Below are 14400 nucleotides of genomic sequence, written 5' to 3' on the forward strand. Positions count from 1 at the left end.
TGAGGGGAAAAGGGCGGGAACTCTGAGGGAAAAAGAGCAGGGAACATGACGGGGAAAGAACGGGAAACCTGAGGGGATAAGAGCAGGGAACGTGAGGGGAAAAGGGCGGGAACTCTGAGGGGACAGAACGGCAGAGACAGGGAGGGGCAGGATAGTAGAAACTTGAGGGGAAGAGATGGCAGACACCTGAGGGAAGGGAGCAGCCGGGACGTGGCTGATGCTGTTGCGCTGTTGGGATTGCAGGCGCGCGGAGGCCATGGCCGGGAACAGCCTGGTGCTGCCCATCGTGCTGTGGGGCCGGCGCGCCCCCACGCACTGCGTGTCCTCCCTGCTGCTCGTGGATGGCTCTGTCATCGTCACCGGCTGCCACGACGGGCAGATCTGCCTCTGGGACCTGGCTCCTGACCTGCAGGTAATGGAGGCGCCGTGCCCCTCAGCCTGTCCTCCCTCTCCCCACGCTCGGGCGGCTGCTCTGCCCTGCCCACAGCGCTGTCAGGGGTTACAAAGAGGGGTTTTGCCTCCTGGTCTTCCAACAGGAGCAGCACCTTTTTCAACTCGTTCCAGTTTCTTGGAGCTGCTCTAAACCAGTTGCTTTCTAGTTGAGGTGTTTAATATTGTGTTGTGGAAAGGAGCTCCTTCCCAATATCCCATCTGGCAGTGGGAAGCCATTCCCCCTTTTCCCGGCACTCCATTCCCTGTCCCAAGTCCCTCTCCAGCTCTCTTGGAGCCCCTTTTGGCACTGGAAGGGGCTCTGAGGTCTCCCATTATTTATGGATTTATGGGGAAAACTCTTAATGTGCAACACAATCTTTTATATTTGGCCAAACTCAATTGAAATTGAATTGAGCCAAATTCAGCTCCTGATTTGTAAACATTGAGAGGAGTTTGCAAAATGCTTTTTTTTCCCCCCAAATTCTCATTCCTGTGTGAAGTAGAAAATCTTCCAAGATGATCCCTTCACTGCTGTGTTAATTGAACATGTGTGCACATATTAATGCACATATAACACATGAAGTAGAAGGCTGGGATATGGATATTCTGGTCATTTGTGTGATTTTGACTCCATGTTTTCTTTCCCTGCTCCCAGATCAATCCCAGAGCTCTGCTCTTTGGTCATACAGCCTCAGTTACTTGTTTATCCAAGGCCTCAGCTTCCAGTGAAAAGCAATATATAGTGAGTGCATCAGAGAGTGGGTGAGTTTCTAAGTGTTTATTATGTGCAATAATGGGAATTTGTGCCCAGTTTATCCATATACTCAACACTGTGTTTGATTTTTATCCTCAAGAGAAAATTCCTCAAGAAGTACATTTTATTTTTTGATTTGTTTTGTTTATTAATCAGAGAGCAGCAGTTAAGTGGTAGAAGGGGGTAATAGCTGCTCAGGTTCTGTAATTTTTCCTCACAGGGAACAGGAGGTTGTGTGGATTTAGGAGGACTGCAAAGTCCAGTTGATTTTGAGTTTAAATACAGCCCTAACAAGTGGTTCGAGTGAAGTTCCCCCGCTGTGAGGGGTTTGAAGTGCCTGTTTTCCAGGTGGTGCTTTCCCTGTGTTCCAGGGAGATGTGCCTGTGGGATGTGAACGACGGGCGGTGCATCGAGTTCACCAAGCTGGCCTGCGCACACACGGGCATCCAGGTGAGCGTGAGGGCTGCCAGGGAGGGAAGGGCGCTCTGCAGGCAGCACAGTGGGTCTGGGAGCACCCTCGGGCCCAGGCTGGTTCATCCTCACCCTGCACGGATTCCTGTCTGTGTCTGCTCCCATTGCTGCAGTTCTATCAGTGCAGGCAGCACAGTGGGTCTGGGAGCACCCTCGGGCCCAGCCTGGTTCATCCCTGCCCCACACGGATTCCTGTCTGTGTCTGCTCCCCTCTCTGCAGTTCTGTCAGTGCAGGCAGCACAGTGGGTCTGGGAGCACCCTCGGGCCCAGCCTGGTTCATCCTCACCCTGCATGGATTCCTGTCTGTGTCTGCTCCCATTGCTGCAGTTCTATCAGTGCAGGCAGCACAGTGGGTCTGGGAGCACCCTCGGGCCCAGCCTGGTTCATCCTCACCCTGCATGGATTCCTGTCTGTGTCTGCTCCCCTCTCTGCAGTTCTATCAGTGCAGGCAGCACAGTGGGTCTGGGAGCACCCTCGGGCCCAGGCTGGTTCATCCTCACCCTGCATGGATTCCTGTCTGTGTCTGCTCCCATTGCTGCAGTTCTATCAGTGCAGGCAGCACAGTGGGTCTGGGAGCACCCTCGGGCCCAGCCTGGTTCATCCTCACCCTGCACGGATTCCTGTCTGTGTCTGCTCCCCTCTCCACAGTTCTATCAGTGCAGGCAGCACAGTGGGTCTGGGAGCACCCTCGGGCCCAGGCTGGTTCATCCCTGCCCCACACGGATTCCTGTCTGTGTCTGCTCCCATTGCTGCAGTTCTGTCAGTGCAGGCAGCACAGTGGGTCTGGGAGCACCCCCGGGCCCAGCCTGGTTCATCCTCACCCTGCATGGATTCCTGTCTGTGTCTGCTCCCATTGCTGCAGTTCTATCAGTGCAGGCAGCACAGTGGGTCTGGGAGCACCCTCGGGCCCAGGCTGGTTCATCCTCACCCTGCATGGATTCCTGTCTGCTCCCATTGCTGCAGTTCTATCAGTTCACAGTCGGCACGCAGAGGGAGGGGAGACTCCTGTGCCACGGGCATTACCCTGAGATTCTGGTGGTGGATGCAACCAGCCTTGAGGTCCTGTACTCTCTGATATCCAAGATCTCTCCTGACTGGATCAGCTCCATGACCATCATCCGCTCCAACAGGACACAAGGTGAGTGTTTCTCGTGGCAGGGACGCCTCCCACCATCCCACTGCATCCAACCTGGCCTTGGGCACTGCCAGGCTTTCCTGGGAATCCTGGATCAGCTGAGCACAGACTGGGTTGGTTCTGCTCATTCTGTTCATTTGGTGGGCTTCAGTTTCTGGCAGACAAGTGTCTCGTTGGGGTGTTCCTGTTGTGGAGAGTGGAATTCCTGAGAGGTTTGGGGAGCACTGGGGAGAAAATCCCGACTAAAGGACTTCTCCCTTGAGTTAAGGCTCAGCAACAGTTGTAAACTGGGCATTCCCAAAATCCTGGGGTGGGAAAGCTCGGCTCTTATCCCCACAGCAGATAAATTGCTGGGAGAACTGGAAATGAGCTCTGCTGTGAAGGCTTCCATTCAATAAACATTCCATCTGGAAGCACGTGCTCAGGAATGCTTGGGCCAGGGTTCACTCCCGCCCAGCTGAGGAGCTCCCTGTGCCTCAGGCTCCTTTTGTGTTTCCAGAGGACACCGTGGTGGCCGTGTCCGTGACTGGCATCCTGAAGGTCTGGATCATCACCTCCGAAGTCAATCGGATGCAGGTGGGCACGGGCATCAGTGGCACTTCTGGTGGGATGGAGGGCTCTGTCCCTGATATTCTGCTGATAGCCTTTTCCTATTCCAGTGGAAAATAACTTGCTGAATTTTCCTTTACTGATTTAAGTTGCCACCAGAACTCCTAATACTTCTCAGAGAACTGATTTCCAAATGAAGTGTAGGATTGTGTCCAGTTTTTCCAAATCCGTTTTTTATTTGTCCCATGCAGTGATTTGGGTTAATGTTTTGCTGAACAGACCATACCATTTTCAGGAATATTCATTATATGGGATTATCTCCAGCTCCCTGGAGATCATTGGTCATTGTTAGTTGGCATTTCCTGGGTACTAATGAATACAAGTCTTAAAGGAGATTTGCCCAGGATCTCAGGGGGAAGCCTCATGTAGAATGGTATCAGCTAAGGCAAAATGAGCTTGTCTTTGGGAGTGGAGTCTGCCTCAGTGGCTGTGAGATCAGCAGCACTGATCTGTGCTGCTGGGGAGCCTGGGGATGGAGTGCCCTGCAGAGGGGACACCACGTGCCCTGCAGGTCTGCTAGGAGGAGGCGTGGGATAAAGCCTGCCCCAAGGGTTTGGGTTTATGCCCAGGAACCCACCCGCAGGAGGGCCAGGGTTTGGGTTTATGCCCAGGAACCCACCCGCAGGAGGGCCAGGGTTTGGGTTTACCCACAGGAACCCACCCGCAGGAGGGCCAGGGTTTGGGTTTATGCACAGGAACCCACCCGCAGGAGGGCCAGGGTTTGGGTTTACCCACAGGAATCCACCCGCAGGAGGGCCAGGTGCGGGGCTGGGGGCAGTGGGAGCAGGGGCAGGTGGCTGAGGAGGAGGCGTGGGATAAAGCCTGCCCCGAAGGTTTGGGTTTGCCCACAGGAACCCACCCGCAGGAGGGCCAGGTGTGGCGCTGGGGGCAATGGGAGCAGGGGCAGGTGGCTGAGGAGGCTGAGGAGGTGTGGGATAAAGCCTGCCCCGAGGGTTTGGGTTTATGCCCAGGAACCCACCCTCAGGAGGGCCAGGCGCGGGGCTGGGGGCAGTGGGAGCAGGGGCAGGTGGCTGAGGAGGAGGCGTGGGATAAAGCCTGCCCCGAGGGTTTGGGTTTATGCCCAGGAACCCACCCGCAGGAGGGCCAGGGTTTGGGTTTACCCACAGGAACCCACCCGCAGGAGGGCCAGGGTTTGGGTTTACCCACAGGAACCCACCCGCAGGAGGGCCAGGGTTTGGGTTTATGCCCAGGAACCCACCCGCAGGAGGGCCAGGGTTTGGGTTTGCCCACAGGAACCCACCCGCAGGAGGGCCAGGGTTTGGGTTTACCCACAGGAACCCACCCGCAGGAGGGGCTGGGGGCAGTGGGAGCAGGGGCAGGTGGCTGAGGGCCCGTTCTGTTTGCTCCAGGACACCAGCCCGGTGTTTGAGGAGGAGTCCAAGCCCATCTACTGCGAGAACTGCCAGAGCATCTCCTTCTGCGCCTTCACGCAGCGCTCGCTCCTCGTCGTGTGCTCCAAGTACTGGAGGGTAAGGCTCAGCCTCCTGCCTCAGGAGCCTGCATTAAACCACACCAAACACCCAGGTGAAGGGGCTCCAGGTCTCTCCAGTGCACCCCTGCACTGAAATACATTTAATGTAAATACACATATATTTCATCTATTTCTAGATATTTGATCCAAGTCTCTGCCCGTGGTGAGCTTTGGAACGAGATGGCTCTAAATGTCTTTAACAACCCAAACCATTCCATGATTCTGTGATACTGAACCCAAAACCAGCTGCTGCCTGGGCATTTTAATATTTAATTGATTGGTTAATAACCAGAGACTTTGTTTCCTCTCAGGTCTTTGATGCTGGAGATTATTCCCTCTTATGTTCAGTGCCCAGTGAAAATGAGCAGACCTGGACTGGTGGGGACTTTGTGGCAGCTGATAAAGTGATTGTATGGACAGAGGATGGACAGAGTTTCATCTATAAATTACCAGCCAGGTACTCAACAGAAAAATACCCCCTTTATTTAATTTTTGATCGATTTGAATTGAGTTTATTGAAGACATACTGAAATATTGGTCCATAAGGGAAGACATGTAAATATAAAGCTATAAAATCAATTCAAAATTTGGCATCAAAGAGGTTAAAAATGACAGGAGTAAAACCAAAGACTTTCATTCTGACATCTTCATGGTGTGCAGATTTGTTCTGGGTAGCCATTGTGTTTTGTCTTGGATATTCCCACATAAATCATGTGGGAACTCCTTCCTTGCCCTCATGTGATCAGAGCATGAGGATGGCAGCAGCACCCATGTCCTGCTGCGGGAATCACTCTTTAAATGTTATTATTATAAATTTATTATCTCCTGTGTCTGTTCCTGCCCCCAGCTGCCTCCCAGCCAGTGACTCATTCCGCAGGGATGTGGGGAAGGCAGTGGAGAACTCCATCCCCCCTTTGCTGTACAGCGTGTTGGACAGAGCAGAGAAGCAGGTACATCTTTGTGAGGGGCTGAGTTGGTTTGAAAGGAGGGAAGCTTGGAGCTGAGCACCTGCTTTGTGCCTGCTCTGAGCTTGTTCCTTGCTTTTCCAACAGCTCCTCATATGTCCTCCAGTGACTCGCTTCTTCTGTGGCCAGAGGGAGTTTGCCTACAGGCTGTTAATCCAAGGGGACTCCTCGGGGAGGCTCTGCCTCTGGAGCGTGCCCGACAGCCTGGACCAGCAGGAGGGTGCAAAAGGTGCCTCAGTCACGGCAGGTCTTGGTGCTCTCTGTGTGTTTGTGCTGGCTGAGGGTGCAAAAGGTGCCACAGTCACAGCAGGTCTTGGTGCTCTCTGTGTGTCTGTGCTGGGTGAGGGTGCAAAAGGTGCCTCATTAATAGCCACATCTTGGTGCTCTCTGTGTGTTTGTGCTGATGAATCTGTGCTGGATGAGGGTGCAAAAGGTGCCTCAGTCACAGCCAGGTCTTGGTGCTCTCTGTGTGTCTGTGCTGATGAATCTGTGCTGGATGAGGGTGCAAGAGGTGCCTCAGTCACGGCAGGTCTTGGTGCTCTCTGTGTGTTTGTGCTGGATGAGGGTGCAAGAGGTGCCTCAGTCACAGCCGGGTCTTGGTGCTCTCTGTGTGTTTGTGCTGGGTGAGGGTGCAAAAGGTGCCACAGTCACAGCAGGTCTTGGTGCTCTCTGTGTGTTTGTGCTGGGTGAGGGTGCAAAAGGTGCCACAGTCACAGCAGGTCTTGGTGCTCTCTGTGTGTTTGTGCTGGATGAGGGTGCAAAAGGTGCCTCAGTCACAGCCGGGTCTTGGTGCTCTCTGTGTGTTTGTGCTGATGAATCCGTGCTGGTTCTCCCACAGAACACAAAGTTGGGTTTAATTGTTGCCTCCTTGCAGGAGTTGTAGCATCTTCACCTTATCAGAGATGCTCAAAATCTTAGTTAGCATTATTCTAGTGGTGCCTTCATTCCCAGCAGGGAATCCCACCGTGGGCTGGGGACATCTTGCCCACCCAGTTCCATCTCCCAGCCCCTCCCAGCTCAGCCCTGGCATCTCCCTCCCTTCCCAGGCCTGCCGGCAGCCACGTCCAGGTCCCTGCAGGAGGCCTTTGACCAGCTGAGCCCGCGGCCCGCGGGCATCATCGACCAGCTGAGCATGGTGGCCAGCGCCAGCGAGCCCCTGCGCGTCACCGCCAGCGTCTACATGCCGGCCCACGGGCGGCTGGTGTGCGGCCGCGAGGACGGCAGCATCGTCATCGTGCCCGCCACGCAGACCGCCATCGTGCAGCTGCTGCAGGGCGAGCACACGCTGCGCCGAGGTACGGCCATGCACGGCTGGGAATGCACCAATAATCTGCTGCCATCGTGCAGCTGCTGCAGGGCGAGCACACGCTGCGCCGAGGTACGGCCATGCACGGCTGGGAATGCACCAGCAATCTGCTGCCATCGTGCAGCTGCTGCAGGGCGAGCACACGCTGCGCCGAGGTACGGCCATGCACGGCTGGGAATGCACCAGCAATCTGCTGCCATCGTGCAGCTGCTGCAGGGCGAGCACACGCTGCGCCGAGGTACGGCCATGCACGGCTGGGAATGCACCAATAATCTGCTGCCATCGTGCAGCTGCTGCAGGGCGAGCACACGCTGCGCCGAGGTACGGCCATGCACGGCTGGGAATGCACCAGCAATCTGCTGCCATCGTGCAGCTGCTGCAGGGCGAGCACACGCTGCGCCGAGGTACGGCCATGCATGGGTGGGAATGCACCAATCGTGCAGCTGCTGCAGGGCGAGCACACGCTGCGCCGAGGTACGGCCATGCACGGCTGGGAATGCACCAATAATCTGCTGCCATCGTGCAGCTGCTGCAGGGCGAGCACACGCTGCGCCCAGGTACGGCCATGCATGGGTGAAACCTCAGCAATCGTGCAGCTGCTGCAGGGCGAGCACACGCTGCGCCGAGGTACGGCCATGCACGGCTGGAACTCAGCAATCTGCTGCCATCGTGCAGCTGCTGCAGGGCGAGCACACGCTGCACCGAGGTACGGCCATGCATGGGTGAAACCTCAGCAATCTGCTGCCATCGTGCAGCTGCTGCAGGGCGAGCACACGCTGCGCCCAGGTACGGCCATGCATGGGTGGGAATGCACCAATCGTGCAGCTGCTGCAGGGCAGCACCAAGGCACAGCATGCAGGAGCAGCCCCAGCAGTCTGCAGTGCCCTCTGTGCTGGCAGTCCCTGCAGGTGTCCAGCCAGCCTGGCCGGGTCAATGTGGGTGTTTCTGCGGGGGATAAGGTGAGGGAGCATCTCCTGTGCTGCCAGGATTGCTCCACTCGCAGTCTCAGAGGGAAAGCTGCCAGGGTGGGACCCGTGTGCTGTGCCTGGGTTGCTTTGGGTGTGTGGGCTCCATGTGACACTATCGTCACAGCTGGGGCTCTGGGTGCAGAGCAAACCCTTGGCAGTGCATTGTTCATTGAATGCCTGGTTTTGCACTCCTCTCTTGTGCTTTCCCCCGGCAGGCTGGCCCCCTCACAGGACGCTGCGAGGCCACCGGAACAAGGTCACCTGCCTGCTGTACCCTCACCAGGTGTCCTCCCGCTACGACCAGAGGTACCTCATCTCAGGAGGCGTGGATTTCTCGGTCATCATCTGGGATATCTTCTCGGGAGAGATGAAACACATCTTCTGTGTGCACGGCGGGGAGATCACCCAGCTGCTGGTTCCACCAGAAAACTGCAGCGTGAGTTCTCCAGGATGAGCCTCAGTGCTCCTCGGGGCTGGGAATGCAGCAGGGAGTGAGTGCTGGGCATGCATCGCTCACCCAGCTCTTGCAAGAGCTTCACAAAGGAGAGCTTGGTTATTCTGTTCTTTATGCTTTCTGCCACCAGGTTTTAATTCTATAAAGGGTTGAAAATAGGGGCTTTATCAAACCTATTAAAAATGGGGTTTAGAGACAATCTTGCCTCTTGAAACTTAGCTGTATAAATAGAATTTAATGAACCAAGTGACATTGACTGAAAACTGGGGTCTGCTTAGCAAAATGGGGCTTAATACCCATTTTCTCTTCATTTCTGGTCAGGGAATTCTGTTCCCAGCGGCCTCAGTGAGTTTGAACATTGCTTTAGGTGCCTGACTTTGGTCACCCCGCTCGGCCCAGCGGGGAAGAGTTTTTAGAGTTTTTCACACCAGCTCTGCATGCTGCTGAAGCTGTTTCTGTTTTCCCCCACCAGGCCCGCGTGCAGCACTGCGTCTGCTCTGTGGCCAGCGACCACTCGGTGGGGCTGCTGAGTCTGAGGGAGAAGAAGTGCATCATGCTGGCGTCCCGGCACCTGTTCCCCATCCAGGTGATCAAGTGGAGGCCAGCCGATGACTACCTGGTGGTGGGCTGCTCCGACGGCTCCGTGTACGTCTGGCAGATGGACACCGGTGAGCTCAGACCTTCTGCTGATCCCTCTTCGTGGGCAGAGAGAGAGATGTGGAATGCAGGAGGACAGATCTGCTGCTAGTGCTGCCAGAGTGTGAGGGGTGTAGGATGGAGAGCAGAGATCTCTGCAGCCAGGCTGTGGAACATGGGGTTCCTTGCACAGGGCCTGGGGCAGGGCCCTGCTGGAGCTGCCAGCCACAGCTGGAGCGGCCTGAGAGAAGAGAGGGGAGAGAGGGGATGAGAGAGCGAGGTTCCCGTTACAATACCATAAATCTTCTGTGCTGAATATTCTGATTCTCACTGACCAACCTGGTACAAGATAGCTCCTTGTAACCAGGAGGTATCAGCCAGAGCAACACAAACACTGTTCTTCCCCAGGGTATGTTGCTGGTCATGTCCTGCTCTCTGGTTTTATGCAGGTTGAGTTCCAGAATCTGGACTCGTGTAAATCCTACAGCATTTCCATACAGCCTGTAAGAGTCACTACATTACCATGCTGTGTTACATTTTAAACCCTAAAAACTCCTCTTTGGGTCCCTTCTGCCAAGCTGTGACCCTTGGGCCTGCCTGCAAGCAGAGGGTGTTGTCCATCAATTCAGCCAACCACACCATTGTTTTCCAGTTGTTCAGTAACTGAGGGATCTCAAAGCTTGCTTTCATTTCAATCTCACTTACAGTTCCCATATTCTCACAGTCTTTGGCCAGGCAATCATATCTGTACAGCTTTCCTGTTCCATCTCCCCGACAGAGGGAGAATTCAAGCACTTTGGCACATTCCATTAGGAGCCTCACGCTGGGGGCTGTGTGACCCTCGTGGAAACACAGGAATTCCCGTGATCCTTTCAGAGCCAGCTGCTCGCACGTCACAGCCGGCTGTCCCGCCCGCGCAGGGGCACGCTGAGCTGTGCCTGTGCCCTTGCAGGGGCTCTGGACCGCTGCGTGATGGGGATCACGGCCGTGGAGATCCTGAGCGCCTGCGACGAGGCCGTGCCGGCGGCCCTGGACGCGCTCAGCCACCCCGCCGTCAACCTGAAGCAGGCCATGACCCGCCGCAGCCTGGCCGCCCTCAAGAACGTGGCCCACCAGAAGCTGCAGACCCTGGCCACCAACCTGCTGGCCCCCGAGGCCTCGGACAAGGTGCGTGGGCTGTGCTGCCAGAGGAAATGAAATCTGGGAGGTTTCTGTCCTTGGAACCCAAAACCTGTGCGTGAGGTTCTCGGCCAGAGCAGCACAAACACGGTTCTTCCCCAGGGTATGCTGCTGGTCATGTCCTGCTCTCTGGTTTTATGCAGGTCGAGTTCCAGAATCTGCACTCATGCAGTGCTTTAGGCTGTAAAGTGAAGTCCAAGCTTTAATTCCCCCTGCCCTGGGTTTGGCCAGCCCATTCCATGAGGAGCTGTTCCCCTTATCCAGCCCAGAACTCCCCTGCTCGTGGCCAGCAGAGAGCAGCAAAACTCCTTTCCCAGCTTCTCCATGCATCCCTCTCTGCGCCTGGCGCTGTCACCTTCTGTCAGGAGAGGAATCTGGGAGTGATGTGCTGAGAACATTCCCTGGAGCGCCACCAGCATGTTCCCATTAAACACTGTCTGCTCGGGGTCTCTGCTGCTGCTTCTGCTGGATCCAGGCAGAGCTGGGAGCCCTGGTACCTGCAGGCTTTGTGTGTGGGCTCCTCATCCAGTGAGGGTGCTGGGAATGAAGGGATTAGGGACAAGAGTGCTCAAAAACTCCTGTTAACGCTCTGGTTTCCGGTCTCCTTTCTGACATTCTCCAGCTTTGTTCCCCTCATTCCCTGCCTCCTCCCTTTTTTCCCCCTTGGAGGAAGATGAACTGAAGGGAGTGCCCAAGTGGTGCAGTACCTGCAGGTCTTGCTTTTCCAATGCCATATATGGATTCCATGGCTCACCCTCCAAACGTGAAATATTTCCTGCGTTTTAAGCTGAATAACAACGTTGCTGTTGCTTGGAATAGAGCTCCACTCTCACAGGGTTCAGGAGAAGGAGGTGTGAGCTTGTGTCTCCCCTGGAGAGCTCTGTTCATCTATAAACACTGGGAAACGGGATTTCTGTGGTTTGTGGGTGCCTTTCAGACCCGGCTCTGTCCTTTCCAGGGGAATTTACCCAAATACTCGCACAACTCGCTGACGGTGCAGGCCATCAAGACCAACGTGACGGACCCCGACATCCACGTGCTGTTCTTCGACGTGGAGGCGCTGATCATCCAGCTGCTGACCGAGGAGGCCTCGCGGCCCAGCGCCGGCGCCGCCTCCCCGGAGAGCCTGCAGAAGGCGCCCGGCGGCGCCGACAAGGGCAGCTCCTTCCTGGCCGGCAAGCGCGCGGCCGTGCTCTTCCAGCAGGTCAAGGAGACCATCAAGGAGAACATCAAGGAGCACCTGCTGGACGATGAGGATGAGGACGAGGAGGCGGCGCGGCAGAGGAGGGAGGACGGCGACCCGGAGTACCGCTCCAGCAAATCCAAACCGCTGACTCTGCTGGAGTACAACCTGACCATGGACACGGCCAAGCTCTTCATGTCCTGCCTGCATGCCTGGGGCCTCAACTCGGTGCTGGACGAGCTGTGCCTGGATCGCCTGGGCATGCTGAAGCCGCACTGCTCCGTGTCCTTCGGCCTCCTGTCGCGGGGCGGCCACATGTCCCTGATGCTGCCTGGCTACAACCAGCCCGTGGGCAGGGCGGCCCTGCCCCTGGAGCAGCTGGGCAGGAAAGTGTCGGCGACAGAGGGCCCGGGCAAGGGCACCTACGGCGTGTCGCGGGCCGTCACCACGCAGCACCTGCTGTCCGTCATCTCCCTGGCCAACACGCTGATGAGCATGACCAACGCCACCTTCATCGGGGAGCACATGAAGAAAGGCCCCAGCAGGTAGGGGAGCGCTGCCGTGGCTGGGCGGGCCCCTCTGCGATGCGGGGTTTGCTGTGCTTTGGTCACTCTGGGTGATGGCTGCCACTGATGGGTCTCCCCTTTCAGGCCGCCCCGGCCGGGCACCCCCGAGATGGCCAAGGCGAAGCCGCCCCCTCCCGTGTCCAGCCATGCGGCACAAGGGCAAATCAAACAAGGTAAAGCCACAGCTTTGCACCCTTGCATCTGTTACTGCAGCCCATTACACCTCGCTGGCAATGGCTGCATGGGAGGACAGAGTAAGGCAGTGTTAATCTCCATGAAATTACTGGGGACTTGTTTAAGAACCAGTGCAAGGTGCTGATTCTGCCCTGACATCACCATTGCCTGTTTCGAGTGCTCCCACGCATTCTGAGGGGGCTTTAAAGCCTGGAGCTAAAGGCTCTGCAGGCTCTCCCAAAGTGTTTCTGTGGGAAGGAATGATCCCAGTGCCAGGATCACCCCTCGCCTGGTTGGAGCTGCTCACGTTGGAACAGAGTGAGCAAATCCAGCAGAACCAGGCAAAAAAACTCTGGAGTGAGGCTTTGGTTTCAGGCTGGGTGGTTTTGTTGCAGCTGTCATTTCTGTTTTTCCTAAATTTGGTGCACCCTGTGCCAGTGGGGTGGGAAGGGATTTACTGCAGCCACTCTGTGCCTCCCATGTGCTGGTGGGGTGGAAGGCCTGGAAAAAAGGGGTTTGTGTCCTTCTCCTTCAGGCTTTTTGGCATTCCTGGGGTAAAGAGTGGCATTTCTGCCTAGAGGCCCGTTTAAAATGAAGTTAAATTCCAGGCAGCCCTCAGGAATTCATCCTGGACATCCTGGAGTGACAGACGGGGCAGCTCGGGCTGATTGGGGGTTATTTCTTGGCCTTTGGTGCACAACTTCCAAATCTGTGGAAATGTGGGAAAATCACAGGAAGAAGCAGCAAAATTCCTGGGTTTCTAGCTTACAGTCAAGCATGAGGTTAAAGCAAAGCCACCTGCCCATAAACATATTTTAAATCACTCGATTTAGATGTACTTGGGTCTTTTCAAAACATCCCAGCTCCTGCCACTGTCTCCATGTTCCTCTGCAGCTGCATGTCTGCCTCTTCCTTCTTGGAAAACCTGGAATTCTCATTAAGTTGGATATTCTTTTGAGTTGAATATTACTTTGAAGCTGAGTGTTACTTTTAAGCTGAATATTTAAGTTGAAGATCACGCCAGCCTCCCCTTGTTTTCCATTCTCCAGTGATACTAACCCGTTCTTCTGCTGCTGCTCTCCTCACTTCCCTCTCTTTTTTTTCTCTCTCTTTTTATTTCTTCTTCTTTCCTCTGCAAGTTGCTCCTGCTGCTGCTTCCAGCACGGAATCTGGGCACTCTGACACTTCTGCTTTCCATTCCTGTTTCTTAGTCAACGAAGGTATTTCCTTCCTCACTTTCTACTTGTCCTTTACTCCAGCTAAGAGCCCTCCTCATTGTTCTTTGATTTCCAAATCATGTATTTGATTTCTAAGGGAATTCCTCCAAGGGTGCCTGGGCTAGGCTTTCCTGCTGGCTTTTCACACCGCTTCAAGCTGAGTTTCGGTGTTGGTGGAGATTTGAACTGAACACCGGACATTTATATTTAATAGAATATGGGACATTTTTATTTGAACTCTGGCTTTCTCTCCTGGTTTTACCTGCCCAGAGCTGTAGTAGGAATGCCCCTGGACTGAGTGTGCTAAGATAAAGACCCCAGGTGGAGAATAAGGACAGCAGTGTGCAGATGAGGATGAGCTGCGCTCGGCTCTGTCTGCACGCGTTTAGGCGAGGATGGGTTTGGTGTCCCTGCTGCTATTGAAACGCGAGCAGAGGGGGGTGAGGCTGGGCTGGGTGATGCTCAGGGCCGTGCTGGTGACTGTGGGCTCACTGTCTGTGCTCCCCAGGCTGGAGCCAGCTGGCTGCCATGCACTGCGTGATGCTGCCCGACCTGCTGGGGCTCGACAGGTTCCGGCCGCCCCTGCTGGAGATGCTGGCCCGGCGGTGGCAGGATCGCTGCCTGGAGGTGAGCCCAGCCCTCCTCTTCTTTCTTATTGTTATTGTTATTGTTATTAACTGCTCATCATCATCATTCCTGCTGTTGCCACTGTTATTTCCACCGCGAGAAAAAAGGAGTAACAGCAAAAGCAGGTTGGAGTCCAACAAAGCACAATTACTTCTTAATATGAGAGTCCTTCTTGGTCTTTTTTGTCTTTTAAATACCATGCTGCACCAGTTTAAAAGGAAATGTTTTCCAT

At 55.2% G+C, this 14400-nt stretch overlaps 1 protein-coding gene across 2 annotated transcripts in view; it reads left to right on the forward strand.

The window, feature by feature from the left end:
• The window catches only part of WDR7 (WD repeat domain 7), a 44510-nt gene that overhangs the window by 5155 nt on the left and 24955 nt on the right, over positions 1 to 14400 (forward strand). For both annotated transcript variants that reach the window (XM_071418702.1, XM_071418701.1), the window contains exons 2-18: positions 244 to 412; positions 1088 to 1194; positions 1558 to 1636; positions 2621 to 2795; positions 3292 to 3368; positions 4772 to 4891; positions 5205 to 5350; positions 5741 to 5843; positions 5946 to 6087; positions 6905 to 7153; positions 8348 to 8568; positions 9059 to 9254; positions 10175 to 10389; positions 11360 to 12129; positions 12235 to 12323; positions 13464 to 13544; positions 14050 to 14168. In XM_071418702.1, coding sequence (XP_071274803.1) covers positions 257 to 412; positions 1088 to 1194; positions 1558 to 1636; positions 2621 to 2795; positions 3292 to 3368; positions 4772 to 4891; positions 5205 to 5350; positions 5741 to 5843; positions 5946 to 6087; positions 6905 to 7153; positions 8348 to 8568; positions 9059 to 9254; positions 10175 to 10389; positions 11360 to 12129; positions 12235 to 12323; positions 13464 to 13544; positions 14050 to 14168 — 3045 coding nt within the window. In that variant the 5' untranslated portion in view covers positions 244 to 256. The remainder of the gene's footprint in view (positions 1 to 243; positions 413 to 1087; positions 1195 to 1557; positions 1637 to 2620; positions 2796 to 3291; positions 3369 to 4771; positions 4892 to 5204; positions 5351 to 5740; positions 5844 to 5945; positions 6088 to 6904; positions 7154 to 8347; positions 8569 to 9058; positions 9255 to 10174; positions 10390 to 11359; positions 12130 to 12234; positions 12324 to 13463; positions 13545 to 14049; positions 14169 to 14400) is intronic.

This window comes from Agelaius tricolor, unplaced genomic scaffold (genome assembly GCF_023055355.1).
Source record: "Agelaius tricolor isolate 1412-34295 unplaced genomic scaffold, bAgeTri1.0.p SCAF_89, whole genome shotgun sequence".
In the NCBI taxonomy this organism is placed as follows: domain Eukaryota; kingdom Metazoa; phylum Chordata; class Aves; order Passeriformes; family Icteridae; genus Agelaius; species Agelaius tricolor.